The following is a 15,927-nucleotide window of genomic DNA, read 5'->3' on the forward strand; positions in this document are numbered from 1 at the left end:
CAAGCAAGGAATGCATTTCAACATGGCCTCTGCGAATGTAGGCAAAGCCAGTGATGATCAGCCATCGAGCCGTTGGTGTAAATCACTTCAGAGCCTCAGAACACGTCACGAATCAAGAGGTAGTGGCAGCAGAGAGCTGCGGGAGTAACTGAGTCCTGAGAGCGATGTGAAAGGTCCAGGTGAAGCTTCGGCCAAGGTTTACACCATCGAGGTGTATGTGAATGGACCTCTAGCAGAGGTGGTAAAGGGAAGGACTCCAGTTCAGACAGAAGCAATCGGATGTGAACCGCAATCTTAAGCCCTGACGTGGGCCGCCGATGCGGGAGATGAACTGCAGTGGTTGGCCAAATGAGAAGATAATTCTGATGTGCAGGAGAACTACAAATATGTGCAATGTAACTGGTGAGCAGTTGTGCATGCCTAACCAACAATGGAGGGACTCCATAGGGGTGCACTGGGTCGCATAAACGCAACACAGAGTGCCGCTGAACCATTAACCAGACTATCATTGTCAAAGCGGGATTGAACAAGCGCTACATAGGGCTGCAGCAGTGTAGAGCGATCTGCTCCGCAGTTGGTGTTGCTCAGGCAGCAGAGGGCATTGAGTTGCTGCCAGCACTTCCACTTAAGCTGACAAAGGTGAGAAAGCCACATCAATCGGACATCGAAAACCAGTTCTAAGAATCGATATGTCTCCAATATAGAGAGTGGATCATCATTAAGGTAAAGTTCTGGTTCTGGAGGAATGGTACAACATAGACAGGAAATTTTGGATAAAAACCGGGAGCTGGTCTCTGAGAACCCACTCGTGTAATGTGGCAAGGATATGTCGTCGCCAGGTCATGTCATAAACATTTTGTAAATCAAAAAAGATGGCAACCAGGTGCTGGTATTTGGAATAGGCTGTTCGGATGGCAGACTCTAGGGACACATGATTATCAGGGGTAGAGAGATCCTGGCGGAAGCTACCCTGACATGGAGCCAGTAGGCCACATGACTCCAGGACCCAACCTAACCACCGATACACCATCATTGGTGAGGCTGATGGTGCAATAGCTAATCACACGAAGCAGGTTTTGGAATGATGGTGCTCTCCTGCCATTGCAATGGAAAGCATCATTGCACCAGATATGGTTGAAGGTGAGGAGATGTGGCTTGTAGTCAGATGAGAGATGTTTAATCATCTGACTGTGGATCCGATCTGGCCCAGGAGCTGCGTCAGGGCAATGTGCGAGGGTGCGGAGGAGCTCCCACTCTGTAAACAGAGTGTCATAGGGTTCACTGTGGCGTGTAGTGAATGAGACGACTTTCCCTTCCGTCCACTGTTTGAGGGTGCGAAAGGCTGGGGGTAGTCCTCCATCGCAAAGGTTCGAGCATAGTGCCCAGTAAAGTGCTCAGCAATCACATTGGCATCAGTAGATAACACACCTTGATGTTAACGCCAGGGACACATGTTGGGGTCTGGTACCCAATAACGCGTTTGATCTTTGCCCAGACTTGGGAAGGTGACGCATGGCACCCAATGGTCATGACTTACCTCTCCCAACAATCCTGTTTCTGTCTTTTTATAAGCTGGTGAACATGGGCATGGAGCCATTTGAAAGCTATTAGGTGCCCCAGAGAAGGGTGTAGAGCTCACCTACATTCTTTAATGGCCTCAGGAATTTCCAGCGACCACCAAGGCACTGTCTTTCACCAGGGGCACTCTAAGGAACAAGGGATCGCATTTTCTGCTGCAGAAACGAATGTTCCAGTAACCCGCTCAACCAGCACATCAATGGTACTATCTGGGGGAGATTCAACCGTGACAGCAGAGGTGAAAGCTTCCCAGTCTGCCTTATTTAAAGCCCATCTGGGTAGGTGTATGGGGCCATGATGTCGGGAGAGCAACAGGAAGTTAGAAAAGTTGCCACTACCACACAAGTCATCGTGGGCTCTCCAGTGGACAGACGGGAGAAGTCCGGGACTGCAAAGTGATAAATCAGCGTCCGAGTAAGTGCCACGAGCCACAATGTAATGTGCGGGGGCCCCAGTATTTAGGAGGCATATGTCGAACTGAGACAGTAAATTTTTTTACATCTCTACCTCGGCCAGTAGGCATTGTGCCACCCCACACGGGGTTATGGGCATTAAAGTCTCCCAAAAGTAGGAAAGGTTTAGGGAGTTGATGAATCAGTAAAGCCAACAGGTTCAGGGGCCCTACACCATCTGGAGGAAGATATACATTGCAGACAGTTGTTCCCCTTGTCGTCCTTATACTGACAGACACAGCTTCAAGAGGAGGGTAAAGGGGCACAGGTTCACTACAGACCAAGTTCAGGACATAGTTGCAAATTCCACATGACGCTCCATTATATTCACTATGGTTCTTGTAATATCCCCTACAGCTTTGGAGGGCAGAGGTCCACATTGCCGGGGACCAAGTTTCCTAGAGGGCAATGCAGGAAGCAGGTGTAAAGCTTAACAGTTGTCATAGCTCAGCCAGATGGTGGAAAAAACCGCAGTAATTTCATTGGATGATGTTATCGTGAGGCTGGGAAGGCATGAAACAATCAATGAGGCAGTCTATGCCTCAGGGTCACCAGCTGCCACCAGAAGAGTACCTGTGCGATCAACATCCATTGTGTACGAGGGCCCAGCGAGATCTAGGTCCTCAGCGGACACCAGAATCTCCACTTCATCCTCAGACGCAGAGGTTATAGATAGCAGTGGTGTGGGTGCCAACACAGTGCCTTGGTTCTTGGGGGTCTTTTTCTTTTTTTGCTTCTCTCGCTGCTCCTTAGGTTTTTCCGGCTGGGAGGGCTTCACTGACTCAGTCTCAGGGACTGAGGATGACGGTGAAGCTCTACGACAAGCTACCTGTGGGTGCTTCAGCCACTGGCGGGTATCCTCTTTCCCACTGGTAGGAACCTGGGAAGGGAGTGACCCAAGGGACTCCTTCCTAGTGAGAGGAGCTGAAGAAGACTTATGCTTCTCCGGCTGAGAAGGTGAACTGATGTCCCCGATGGTTTGGCAGGTGTTGTTCCCGAAGTAGGTGGTGCAATAGCAACAGGGAGGGAAGTGGCCCCCACCATCGGGTGTAGTCTTACAGCTCTGAGAGCCGACTGGAATTGGCAGAACTGATGGGGCTATAACTGTTCTCATAGTGGCGGCGAAAGGAGATGTCATAGGCACAGGATGTAGGCATTCAAATTTCCTCTTAGCCTCAGTGTATGTCAGTCGGTCCAGTGTTTTGTATTCCATGATTTTCCGTTCTTTCTGGAGGATCCTGTAGTCCAGTGAGAAAGGGGAATGGTGCTCTCCGCAGTTGACTCATGAAGTATTGGGTTGTGGTGGACATCCACAGTCACGACATATGATGCTGGAAGTAAAGCGGCAAGATATATGCCCGAATTTCCAGCACTTAAAGCACCACATCCGGGGAGGGATATATGGCTTGACATCACACCTGTATACCATCATCTTCTTGGGTAATGTATCACTCTCGAAGGCCAAGATGAAGGCACTGGTGGCCACCTGATTATCCTTTGGACCCCTATGTATGCGCCCGACAAAATGAACACCTCGTTGCTCTAAGATATACATTGCAGACAGTTGTTCCCCTTGTCGTCCTTATACTGACAGACATAGCTTCAAGAGGAGTGTAAAGGGGAACAGGTTCACTACAGACCAAGTTCAAGACATAGTTGCAAATTCCACCTGACGCACCATTATATTCACTATGGTTCTTGTAATATCCCCTAATCCCTGTGAAATATAATACCTTGGACCATATTTAAGTTCTTATGGGGTGTTATGAAACAGAAACATCCCCCAGCTTGTCACAGGCAAGTAGTGCCTGTGACTGGGCAGAGGATGCCGTTTTGATCAAGAATGGCCCTGAGTGCATTTTAGACAATCCCTCCACGCCCCCAGACTTGTCTTCTGATGCTCCACAAAAATCTAAGACTTCATCGACATGAAGGATTCCCCATCAGTTCTCATATAGACAAGGTAACAGGGTGAATAAGATTTGCTGCCCTCCTTAGCCTGGCATTCCTCCCATGGTGTGGCCATGGAGGGGAACAATTGGGGGTCATACTTCCGTGCACTGAATTGGGCACTTGAGTGCTTAGAGACTGCTGGTGTTTGACCACCAGTAAGTGATGACGTACTTCACTTCATGGCATGTCATCCACCCTGATGCCACCCATTTTGAGCTGGGGCCCTCTCCACGGGCGCCACCCAGACGCAGCAAAGGCCACCTGGCAGGATGGCCATTGCTGGAGTCCCGATGCCCAGGGTGATGGGCAATGGGCATCTACTTCTTGGCATACGTGGTCTGTTAACAGCACAGACATTAGCAGAGTGATCCCTATGTAGTCAGGGGGCTACAACCAACAGGGTAAATGGTGGCCCCACCACAATGGACTGGCTACTGTGCTGGATATCAGGTACAAACAACCAAACAAATCCATTATCATTGTCAGTGCAGAAAACGATACTGTACAGTGGATAGAGGAAAATGCAACCAGGAAGGTGACCTCACCCAACAGCCGGAGAATGAGTGGACGTGCAGATCCACACCGATGAAGGATGCGAGAGGTCTCAGTGCATGATGGAGATGATGCTCTATGTAAGGTGCCCTTCCTCAGTTGGCTCGCCCTTCGGGAAAACTTAGAAGAATGGAGGTCAAACCCAACACAGGACCATCACGTAAAGGCCGAAACATGTGAGACTCCTTCTAATCACCTGTTATGACAGGCAGGAATACCTTGGGCCTATTCTAACCCCTGGACCTACAGGGGTACAGAACCAGGTTGAACATAAGTCTTGTGCATAACAGAATATTTACGAGTTATATAACAGAATGTGTTCCATTAGAGAATTTTATGGTGTGTGTGGAATACTAGGCAAAGAGGGCACCAACAAAGAATGTATTTCAGCAGGTACAAGTTAATGACATACAATATTCCATTTTGCAAAAAAGTGTGTGGTACAATGAGTAAATATTCATTACCTCTGTCATTCATGATTATGACTGTGGGTAGTTAAGTTTAAAAAGTAGCTCACATACAGCAAATTACTTGCAAGATCTTGGTAATAAATAACCCATCTTATATTTGTTAAAACAGGTCAGGTATCGAGTGCTAACATCTAGTCAAATATGAAACTTGAAAAATCTGACAAAATATGTTCTTAATATGGATTAACTTTTTTTTCAAATCAGAGAAGAATGAACAGGAAATAATCTGTAGAACACGCCATAAATTCCATCATAAGTTTGAAAGACAGTTATTTAGATTGAAAGACCACTGAAGAGACAAGAATTCAAAAACTGAGTCATAAATGTACATATCCAAAATTATTATATGAAGCAGACACTGTATACAACAAGAAGATTAGTACAAGAGTTATGAGAGGTATAAGTATGATGTTGTTTTCAGCAAGTAGAACAACTGAATGCACTCACTAAATGACTGTTGCAACATAGACCCTGAGGCAAGGAACATGATTGAATAAAACCTTAAAAATCCTTAAATGAAGAGTGCAATCTAATCCATTGTACATAACCCCTGAGGTGAAAAGAATTAACTACAAATTGCAGAGGCACTATGTGAAGAATATATAAGCTCCAAGGCAAAGGGTATATCATCACTAATCAGAGCTAAGGCAAAATAAAATATCCACAGCAATCATTGCTTGTCAACAAAGTAAAATAAATTGAATGCATAACTATGATTGCTCTCACTGATGAAATGGGAAATATATATTTAAAAAAATTAATGACATATTTGCAATTCACATAAGCACACAGATGAAGTGTGCATAAACTGCAAGTTTTGTAAAAATGATGACAGAATGTATAATTACTGGAAACTGTATAAACCCTGAGGTGAAGAATAATTACAATGAGTGCACTGAGGTAGCAAATACAATACTGCAAACTGTATTAGCACAATGGCAAAGGATATAATTAACTGTAAATTGCATAAGCACAGTGGTGAAATGTATACAAAGTTCTGTGGCAACAAAAAACCATTACATGCAGGCAGCATGAGCATTGCACAATGAATATAATTAATGTTGGGTCAAAGGGCATAATTAATGACAAATTGCATGAGCATTACAACAAAAAATATATACATTGTCCAGTCACATTAATATGACCATCACTCAAAAGCTCGAATTACCTCCTCCTGCTGTGCATTATGTGCAGAAAGTGAGTCAATGAGGCTCGGGACAGTACCAACAGGGATGGGGATCCATGTTAACTCCAGTGTTGTGGTCAAATTCGCTAGGTTTTGCAGTATCGGCCACTATCCGTTCGGCGAACTTTCAAATATGTTTACTGCCACGTTTCCTGCAGCAACCACCACAGCACAAGGGTGTTGCAACAAATGATTACACTGCTGCCAATGAGATGCAAACATCCCGTCTCCGGAGCTACAGTGACAGGTGTACTCAAGTTCTAACATTCACACACTGAGTCCATTTTGTGTGCTTGGAAGTTAAATACAATTTACATATTTTTGTAGTGGCCAGGGCTCGTGAACTACTGAACAGTTATTGTACTGAAGACTGGCTGATTTGTAAATCTGTAGTATCTGCGTGTGTTTCAATATTCAAAGCTACTATTATCAACTGATGCTACAACTACAGCAATGAAGTTATGTTTTATTTTTACTATTTGACATTAGATGTAGAATAAATTAATATCTGAATTCTCTGTTCATGAACAGCATCAGTTCCTCATTGCAGTATCCAGTAATGAGCCACACAGTGTGCAAGGGAGACATAATGAGTTTCTCGGTTGATAATCTATCGCACAAACGGTCTGATCTTGGTGATCCCACAGATTTTCAACTGGTTTTAAATTTGGTTAGTTTGGTGGCAAGAAGAGTATGATAAACTCATCCTGGTGCTCTTTGAATCACACATGTACGATGGCGCAATGTCCTGCTGGTAGATTCCATCATGCATAGGAAAAATAAATTGCATGTCGACCCATATAGTGTCCCCAGGGACGCGTGCACTCTTCTGCTAAACCATTGTACATTGTTACATTGATCTTTGCCAGTACGTGTACCGTTTTTTGCAATGTTTCATGGACTTTGTAATTACCTTGTATAAAGATACAAATTGGCATTGAGAATACCAAAGATGTGATTAAACATGTCAGCTCCTCTGCTCTATATCTACCTTCAGCACAACTCAAAGCATGACTTTTTTACAAGGAGATAGACATGAAACAGATAAAACCAGGATGCACGAAGTGGGGTGGTGTGGTACAGCATTATCACATTAAACATTGGCTCAATATTGAAGATTTGCTGTCTTGAGTCCTGATCTTCATTACATATGGTGTAAGCATGACAGTAAATTTCAGGGATGTAAGAAAGAATATTTTTAAAGGCTCCTCACAAGGACAATGACTTTTGCCAAATACTGTTACTTTAGCCATGGAAATAGATCTGATCTCCAAACTGCACAGCAGTTAACTATAGATACTCTCATGAGGTATGAACACATGAAGCACTTTCCTCCTCTGTTGCAACACATAACAAACACTGCTTGGTGTATAAGACTGCAGACTTTTTCTGCAAATTTGATAAGTGGAAACATATAAAGTTATAGACCAAGTAACACTAGCATATTAACACCTCAAAACAAAATTTTGTACTCAGGTGAGAATCACAAGTATGAGATTGGTCAAAATATTGCTTTTTTACAATGACTTTCAAATAATATCAAGAGAAGTTTCCATCACTGCTTGGAACATTTCCACTCACCCCATCTGACATCAATGTTTCATTCATATTTTAACTGTTCAAGGTGATACATTACACACCTCTGCAGCACGATATACCTAATAACTGCAAAAAATTTAGTACTTAAGTTATTAAATATTACTCCAATATGCCCATACAAGTTTGTGTAAAGATCCACAGATATCATACCAAACCCAACTCATCTACATTGTCCTTACAGCAGATGATTGTATGTGGTATTCCAAATAAGAAACCTGGTACAATGATGAAGACAGTCTAGAATAGTTACATGGTTGTCACTTGCTTGAGGTTCCCTTAACACTGAACCTTTAATAGCAAAGGGCAAAGGTCCTGTGTAAACATTTACCACAAAACACATCCATGTAATGTTGTCAAGCCTACAGAACCTTCAAACCAAAACCATATTATTGAACTTTTCTTACTGCAGTGTGTTTTGAGGTTTAGATGCCCTGTATCAGACAAACTTTTGAACATTTTTCTGTTTATAGAGGAATGCAACCAATCTTTGACATTTAGTCATTGTGCTGAGATATGATGGTCATGCTGTTTACTTTCTTTTGACAGACTGTCATGGTCAATTAGCAAGTTATGTATTACCTGCATCATAACGTAGACCCACATGTCTGCAACTCATATGGTTTGTGGAAATGCACTATAGAAACATCATTAACCAACTATGTTGCTTCTTCATGGGACGTGCAAGTTAACAATAACTTGGTAATTGCAGCACAGTACTAACTGGACTGATCAGAACTTAGTCTACATTTCAAGTGTCAAGAAGTACATCAGCTCTTTTGTTATTAGTTGGACCAAGCCAGACACACAAAAGTGAACTTAAATTATAAATTCACGGACACATCTGAAAAATTTCATTTCCAGCAAAATAGCTAACTCTTCAATTAAATTTCCAATGTTGTTCTTTACTTATAATAATAGATGAGCAAACACTCTGGTGTAGGTCTCACATTATTTACACCTATTTATAGAAAAACCACACAAATTAAAACAGGCACCAAATGTTAGCACCCAATACAACAAAAACTACAGTTTCATTATTATAACCTACCTTCGGCTATAGCTTTGTAAGAACTTCACTTAAGTACTCCATGTATGCCACAGTTCCAATCTTAAAAGTTGCCTGTGTTACAGAAAACATTTTGTATAATGATGTAAGCCACAAATAAAAGCTGAAAACAAGTCATGTGTGTGGGAAATGTTCTCAGATTTTCACCCAGGGTGGGACTATGATTCAAAATCTTTCTTAGAACTATCTATAACCGGTAAACATCGAGGAAGTGTGAGACATGTTAAGAGTAGCAGAGTTATTGTGAATTTAAGTATCAGCTAACATAACACTGATTTTTAAAGTGTACATTATATGTAACACAACAAATACAAAAAATGATAACTTTCATACAGCAATTCATTATCCATTGGCTAATCAAAATAATAATAAGACAGAAAAAAAGGTTTCCAACAGCCCCATATCCTGGATGAAGATGTGAAAACAAATCAGAAATTTATCCTAAGGGAAAGATTATTGCATAAAAAAGTTTTGAAAATCCCAATAGGATAAGCTGCATACAATCACTGTGTACAACACTCACAATCAGCACTACACAATTAAGCAACAACCTACCAACATGCAACTGAATAATTGGTGTCTCAACAGCAAGCACACATGCAGCTATCGTCCAGTTTTGAAGCAGGGCATAAGCAAAAATTGTGCACCTAAACAAGTCAAAAGAAGCTATTCTTTCACATTATATTTAAGATAATCCAACCTAAGGAAGCTGATATCAAAAGTATACTTCAAAACAAATGTTATAAATATTACGTCCTTAACCAAGAAGGGTATGCACTCTGATCCAGAAAGAAGGCAGAAAAATCATTAATTAAACGGATGTAAAAACTGCTATCTGAATTGAAAATAAAGATGCTTAGGTTACAGACACAAAATTCTCTGGTCCTACAATACTGGCATATTATAATTAAAAATGTAATGCAATGGGAATTATACATTTTGAAGGGGGTATTCATAACAGAGCTTTCCGCTTTTGAAGGCTTAAAAGGTTCAAAGTATGAAGACACTGTCCAATAATTTAGTCTTATATAACAAATCTAGTAAAAGCATTTTCGATGGACCCATCACATATGAGAAGAGGTTGTCACTTGAGCAGAGTTAACAGTCATGGTGAAAAAGATACTGGTCAAGACTGACTGTATGGAGGAAAGATTGAATTATATATGGGAGAAAAAGAAATGCTGATTACTCAAGCAGTATAAATTGTAAAGGCACATTTACAGCAGTTTCATGTACTTAAAAATGTTGCTTAGTATATGCCTACTGACATTTCAAACTATGAACAAAAATGAAAAATAAAATTGTAAGAGTGTATAATATTAAACAGTGATGTCTTATTTAAGGTTTTGAGCCCAGTAAGGCATTCAGAGTATATACAGTGTTACATATACATCAGTTTTGCCAGAAATTTAATATCATAGGCTTTTTATCATAATAAATACACCATCAGAAAAGAACAAGTGCTGTAATTTAACTACCACTGTTACTGCTGAGCCATATTATAAGCAATGTGATAAGCTGAGTATTAAACTGATGACAAACAAGGCACCATGGAAAAGCTTCTTTCACTAACATGTATATTTTTCACTTACCACATATAAAGCCTAGAATACACTGGTGTGGAAAATGAGCAGCTATGTACATTCTTGATACTGCAACCAATGCAACAGTCCCCATAAAGGCAGTCAATGAGAGAATTATCAGCAGCATTTTCCTTACAGCACTATGGAAAGAAAATATAGTGTTACTCCTGCTTGTTTAATCATACAGCTGTCCTATCCTGCACATTAAAAATAATCAAACATAAGCATGGTCGAGTGAAGGTTACTGAAAGACTTGAAACTTTTCATTTGGTGACAGACTGCCATGCCATGTGAGCTGTTATCACTTCACATTTGCACAACTGGCTATTGTTTGTTATTGTAGGCCATGATGTTAGTCTTTGGAAAACAAGATAGCATTTGTGCAGTTTACTAGATACAAGTGAGACAAACTGGGAAGCCTTCACGAATTTCGATGTTAACAGAGGGGTGGATAGAGTTCGTTAGAGTAAATGATTGTCAGAGATATTAAACTGAACATATTTAGCAGGCTGGGCCTGGCCAAGTGTATGATCACTTGCAGAAATACAATGTGAACATGCAGATAACACAGATCTTGGCAAGTTGGCATGTGATGGGCAGGAGAGAGAGAGAGAGAGAGAGAGAGAGAGAGAGAGAGAGAGAGAGAGAGAAATACACCAAAGTAATTTTCCTCTCCTTCACAGGAAGAATGTCTGCCTGTATTTCTTTACATAACTCAGATAAGGTAATATGTCCTTGACTCATTACCGAGTGAGGCAGCACAGTGGTTAGCATACTGCACTCACATTAGGGAGGATGACAGTTCAAATCTGTCAGGCCATTCAGATTTAGGATTTCCATGCTTTCCATAAATCACCCCATGCAAATGCAAAGATGATTCCTTTAAAAGGGCAAGGCTGATTTACTTCCACATCCCTGAAACAATCAGAGCTTTCACTTCATCTCTAATGACCTCAATGTTGATGGGACTGTAAGGTGTAAACATAATTTCAAAGTGGAAGTAAAAGAGAAGTAAGGGTGGAAGTCTCTGGAATGGGCACATATACATCATAAAGAGCCTATGGCAGGTCCAGGATATGAGTTTACAAAAGACTCCTCCCTCCTTTCACTCGGCTTCTGAAAAAAAGTACATAATTAGAGCCAAAGAGATGGCAAGGGCTGTTGAACATTATGCCAAGTCAGGGACTAGCAGGAGTGAAGGGGAAATTGATTAAAACTTGGATGCAGAGGCTCAGAAGGGAGAGTCATGGCAGTGACAGGAGTACAGGATATATAGGACAGGCAGATCCTACTGGAAGTTGAGAGATAGCAATACTAACAGACACAGCTAAAATTATTAGCCAAGTAGGGCTGAGTAGAGTTATCTGCAGTAGTTTGGAACAGTACATGGAGTTCTAGCTGTGAGTTGTGTCATGGGCGTGGGGGCAGATGCAGTTAGTGTTGACAAGTTCTTTTAACAGACAGAACAGTGCTTGTTAGTCACTGTCTCTGTGTAAAGACTTGGTCTTTTGTGGGTACAATTCACTTAAAGCAACTGTATACTAGGTTGAGGATATCCTCTGAATAAATCAGAAGTTGTGAATGACCCCTATTGTTGACCCATAGATGTTGAACACAAATTTCATATATATGTGTCAGGGTTAGACATCCCACACGACAGGTTTATCAGTACAGATTTACTAACACTTCACAGAGTTAAATAAGGCTACGTAGAATAAATGTAAAGTTGACAAGGTAAAGACATTGCTACAAGGATTTAAAGGGTTGCAGCTTTTTTAATCATATGTGCATAAGTACGGAAAGTAGCAGCTGTGTTTGGGGATATAGAATCAGAGTATGAACAAATGATAAATGCTATAGTTAATGCACAGAAAGGTATAATGCAGCCTCACATCATAAACCTGATACAAATTTTCAAGTTCCTCAGTCTAATAAGAGATGAACTGAAAGATGTAAGGTTCCCTGTCACTCAAGCTGAACCATCAGTATACCTCTTGGTAAAGGTAATAAATGTAGATGTGTTTATAACAGGAAGCATATTAGGATACATTCCCTTTACCAAAAGAAAGCCCTCAGTCAAAAGAGAAGTATACTTCCCTTCGGCCAGAAAAGAAGTACCTACTCACAGACAAATCTAAAAGGCAGTGAACCAAATTATTGACAGAGGAGCCAAATAATAAACCCTTGTTGCTAATGATAAATGCTTTGGAGGTGAACAAAGGGACCAGTTGCCTTAGGAATCTGGACAGGCAAGCAAAAGATTAGATGACACAGGTGCATTTAAATAAATATACTGTACTCAGCTTGCGGGTGAAGAAATGATACACTTTTGACAACTTGTAGCAGCCGTGGCTAGCTATAAGCATAGATCCAACACATGCATTTGTATATGTACACTGAATGATTACCAGTAGAGCTACCTAACAACAAATCATTGCAATGTTCAGCATCAATTAGTGACTAGAAGCAATCTCAAACTAGAAGATTGGTGCGCAGGTGCCCACTGCTTATAACACTGTCCTGGAAATTTCAATTGGTCAGTGGCCTGGAGGTTCTTAATTGGCAGTGATGTTCAAAGTGCTGCTCGTGGAGCCTGTAGGGATCTACGAGGCACTGGCTCAGGCAGTGTCAATAAGTTATGGTACTACAGTAAAAATCTAAATAAGAACAGGAGACTTTCTAGACAAATATTTGCTGTCTTGTTTACTTTCAACCAAGAAGAGTGTGAGGGAAAGTAGCTTCAGGCAACCAGTATAAAGCCAGATGATTGTTAAAAAAAGAATTATAGTATTACAGCAAAGTATATGGACAACTTTACCATAAATAACTATGAATAGTTATAAATAGTTCCTAAAGAGATAAGTTGGACAGTATTGTGTGCGAAGCAAGCCCAAATGGAAGCACTGCTAAGAGGAGTTGGAAAAACAAGTTTCTACAGTAAATGTGAGGGATGTGGCACAAAAGCCTCCACACACATGGACCAAATAATACACAACAACACAACTAAAAAGCATGTAACACCACAAATAGAGTTGGAACTTGATTGTTGCTTAATCAATATGGCAAACACAAACATTTCTTCACTAAACTTAGAGTTACCATCAGATCATGTGGTCACACAACTAGATGAATTAAAGGTTGATGGAAAGTGTCTAAATGATTTAGGCCGTATTATTGATAACACCAGCAAAGGAAAACACACTCTAATTACTAATAACTACGAGGTCATCGGTCCCTTGTTCCGGAGGAAACAATGTCACAAGGGTGAGAATAAGACAAGGGGACAACGCAAAACAGAAGGAAAGGAAAATCCACAACAACAACTGAAGGGCAACAAACATTTAAATGGACAAAAGGGGACAAGAAAACCACAAAGACGCAAGAAACAGGTAGAAGAGGTTAAAACAAAAAGCATGTTACCATGGCTGGCCGACCATGAGGATAAACAGGAAAAGCCAGCCACTCTGCAGCACATTAAAACCCCCACCCTGAAAGAACTACAGAGGAAGACACACAGGGATGAAGGACATGCTAAAACTTAGAGCAAATGATAAAACTCACCCTCATGAGTAAAACGTAAAACTAAAGCTGCTGTTGAGGCATTGTCACCTAACACTGAAGATAGGGTGCTGGAAAAGTTATAACTATGCCACAGAGTGGCTAAAAGTGGGCAGACCAGCAAGAGATTGATGACTGTCATTCATAAGCCACAGCGACACCAAGGTGGGTCCTCCCAACAGAGGAAGTAACGATGTTTCAGCCACGTATGGCCAATACGGAGCTGACAGAGAACCACAGAGTCCCTGCAAGAGGCGCTCACGGAGGTATTCTGCACATTTGTAGTTTCCTTAATGGCATGCAGCTTGCTGTGCATGCTGAGGTTACGCCATTCCATCTCCCAAAGCCGCAAAACCTTATGGCGTAATACTGAACGCAGTTCAGTTTCACAGAAGTCGATCTCCATAAGCGTTTTCTGTGTAGCCTGTTTGGCCAGCCTGTTGGCTAGTTTGTTGCCTGGGATTCCAACGTGACCTGGGGTCCAGATAAACACCACTGAACGACTGAACCATTCCAGGGCATAGATGGACTCGTGCATGGTTGCTACCAAAGGATGACGAGGGCAGCACTGATCGACAGCTTGTAGGCTGCTCAAGCAGTCAGTACACAGGAGAAATGACTCGCCTGGTACGGGCTTTCAAATTACTACGCACCCTCCGACTCAATGTTGCAATATTAACAGTTTTGGCTGGTTTTGTTATCTAGGGGGTGAAATACGTAGTTGCCGCATTACAGGCCAAATACTGCTGAGTCTACAGTATATGATAAGAATCCACACATGAATCGAATGGTCGAAGGTTTCTATCACTCGGCAATTGCGAATTATGAATGTAACACATAAATTTATAAATGAAAGATTGAAATTAAATAAAATCTGCAGGTACTATCTTAAAGGCTTTAAATGATGAGTACGATAGTAGAAGTACTTTTGAGAATGCGGTATATTTGTGCAAAACACTTATTAGTGTTGATGGTACAGCAATTAAATAAAATCATGGTATCATGATTCATCTGACTGCTATTAATTTCTATACGAACAGTGAAATGTCTGCCATGATGGCTTCACAAAGTCCACCATCTTTGGCATAGACATCTCCTCCATCTACACAAAGCACCATCCTCGTCACAGCAGAATCCCCAGCCACGCGGCTGGACCATGTGCTGGGACTATCCCACTCGTCCGGCTAACGTTTGGCACCACATGTTTGCTAACAAGCGGCCCGCACCCGCTGACTGGCCCGTGTGGTCACTACTTCCTCAGAACTTAGAATACTTTCAGGGCACGATGACTCACCCGTTACCTCACACTGGGCACAAGCAGTTGTGCTCAAGAGCATGAGATATGGCTGCCAGCTCTGCAGTGAAAACACTGCAGCCATCTGGCAAGGAACGCTGAACTATACGTCCTCCACGAAAAAAGGTAAAGCCAATGTGACCACCAGCCATTGAGCCACTGGTGTAAACCATTTCAGGGCCCCAGTACATGTCAAGAATCGAGAATAAGTGACAGTGGAGAGTTGCAGGGTTAACTGAGTCCTTAGCGCCATGTGAAAGGTTCAGGCGAAGCCACAGCCTAGGTTTACTCCATGGAGGTGTACGTGAATGAACCTCAAGTACAGGTGGTAAAGGCAAGGACTCCAGTTTGAAGAGAAGGGACTGCACACAAACCACAATTGTAAGCCCTGACCTGGGCCGCTGATGCAGGAGATGAACCGCCATGGGAAGGAAAAGGAGATGCAATGGAGGGACTCCAGCCTCCATCAGGATACTGCTCACCGCACTCATCCTAAAAGTTCCTGTCACTAGGTGAAAGCCACAGTGGTGCACTGGGTCAAGTAAACGCAACACTGAGGGTGTCACCAAAGCATAAAACAGACTACCATACTGAAGGCAGGATTGAACTTGGGCTCTGTAGTGCTGCAGCAGCGTA

The 15,927-nt window shown here is 41.9% G+C and overlaps 1 protein-coding gene across 1 annotated transcript in view; it reads right to left on the reverse strand.

The window, feature by feature from the left end:
• Positions 1-15,927, reverse strand: part of LOC126298805 (glucose-6-phosphatase catalytic subunit 1) — a 129,648-nt gene that overhangs the window by 21,118 nt on the left and 92,603 nt on the right. The window contains exon 4 of the mRNA XM_049990269.1: positions 10,449-10,579. Within this exon, the coding sequence (XP_049846226.1) occupies positions 10,449-10,579 (131 nt within the window). The remainder of the gene's footprint in view (positions 1-10,448; positions 10,580-15,927) is intronic.

Source organism: Schistocerca gregaria, chromosome X (genome assembly GCF_023897955.1).
Source record: "Schistocerca gregaria isolate iqSchGreg1 chromosome X, iqSchGreg1.2, whole genome shotgun sequence".
Taxonomy (NCBI): domain Eukaryota; kingdom Metazoa; phylum Arthropoda; class Insecta; order Orthoptera; family Acrididae; genus Schistocerca; species Schistocerca gregaria.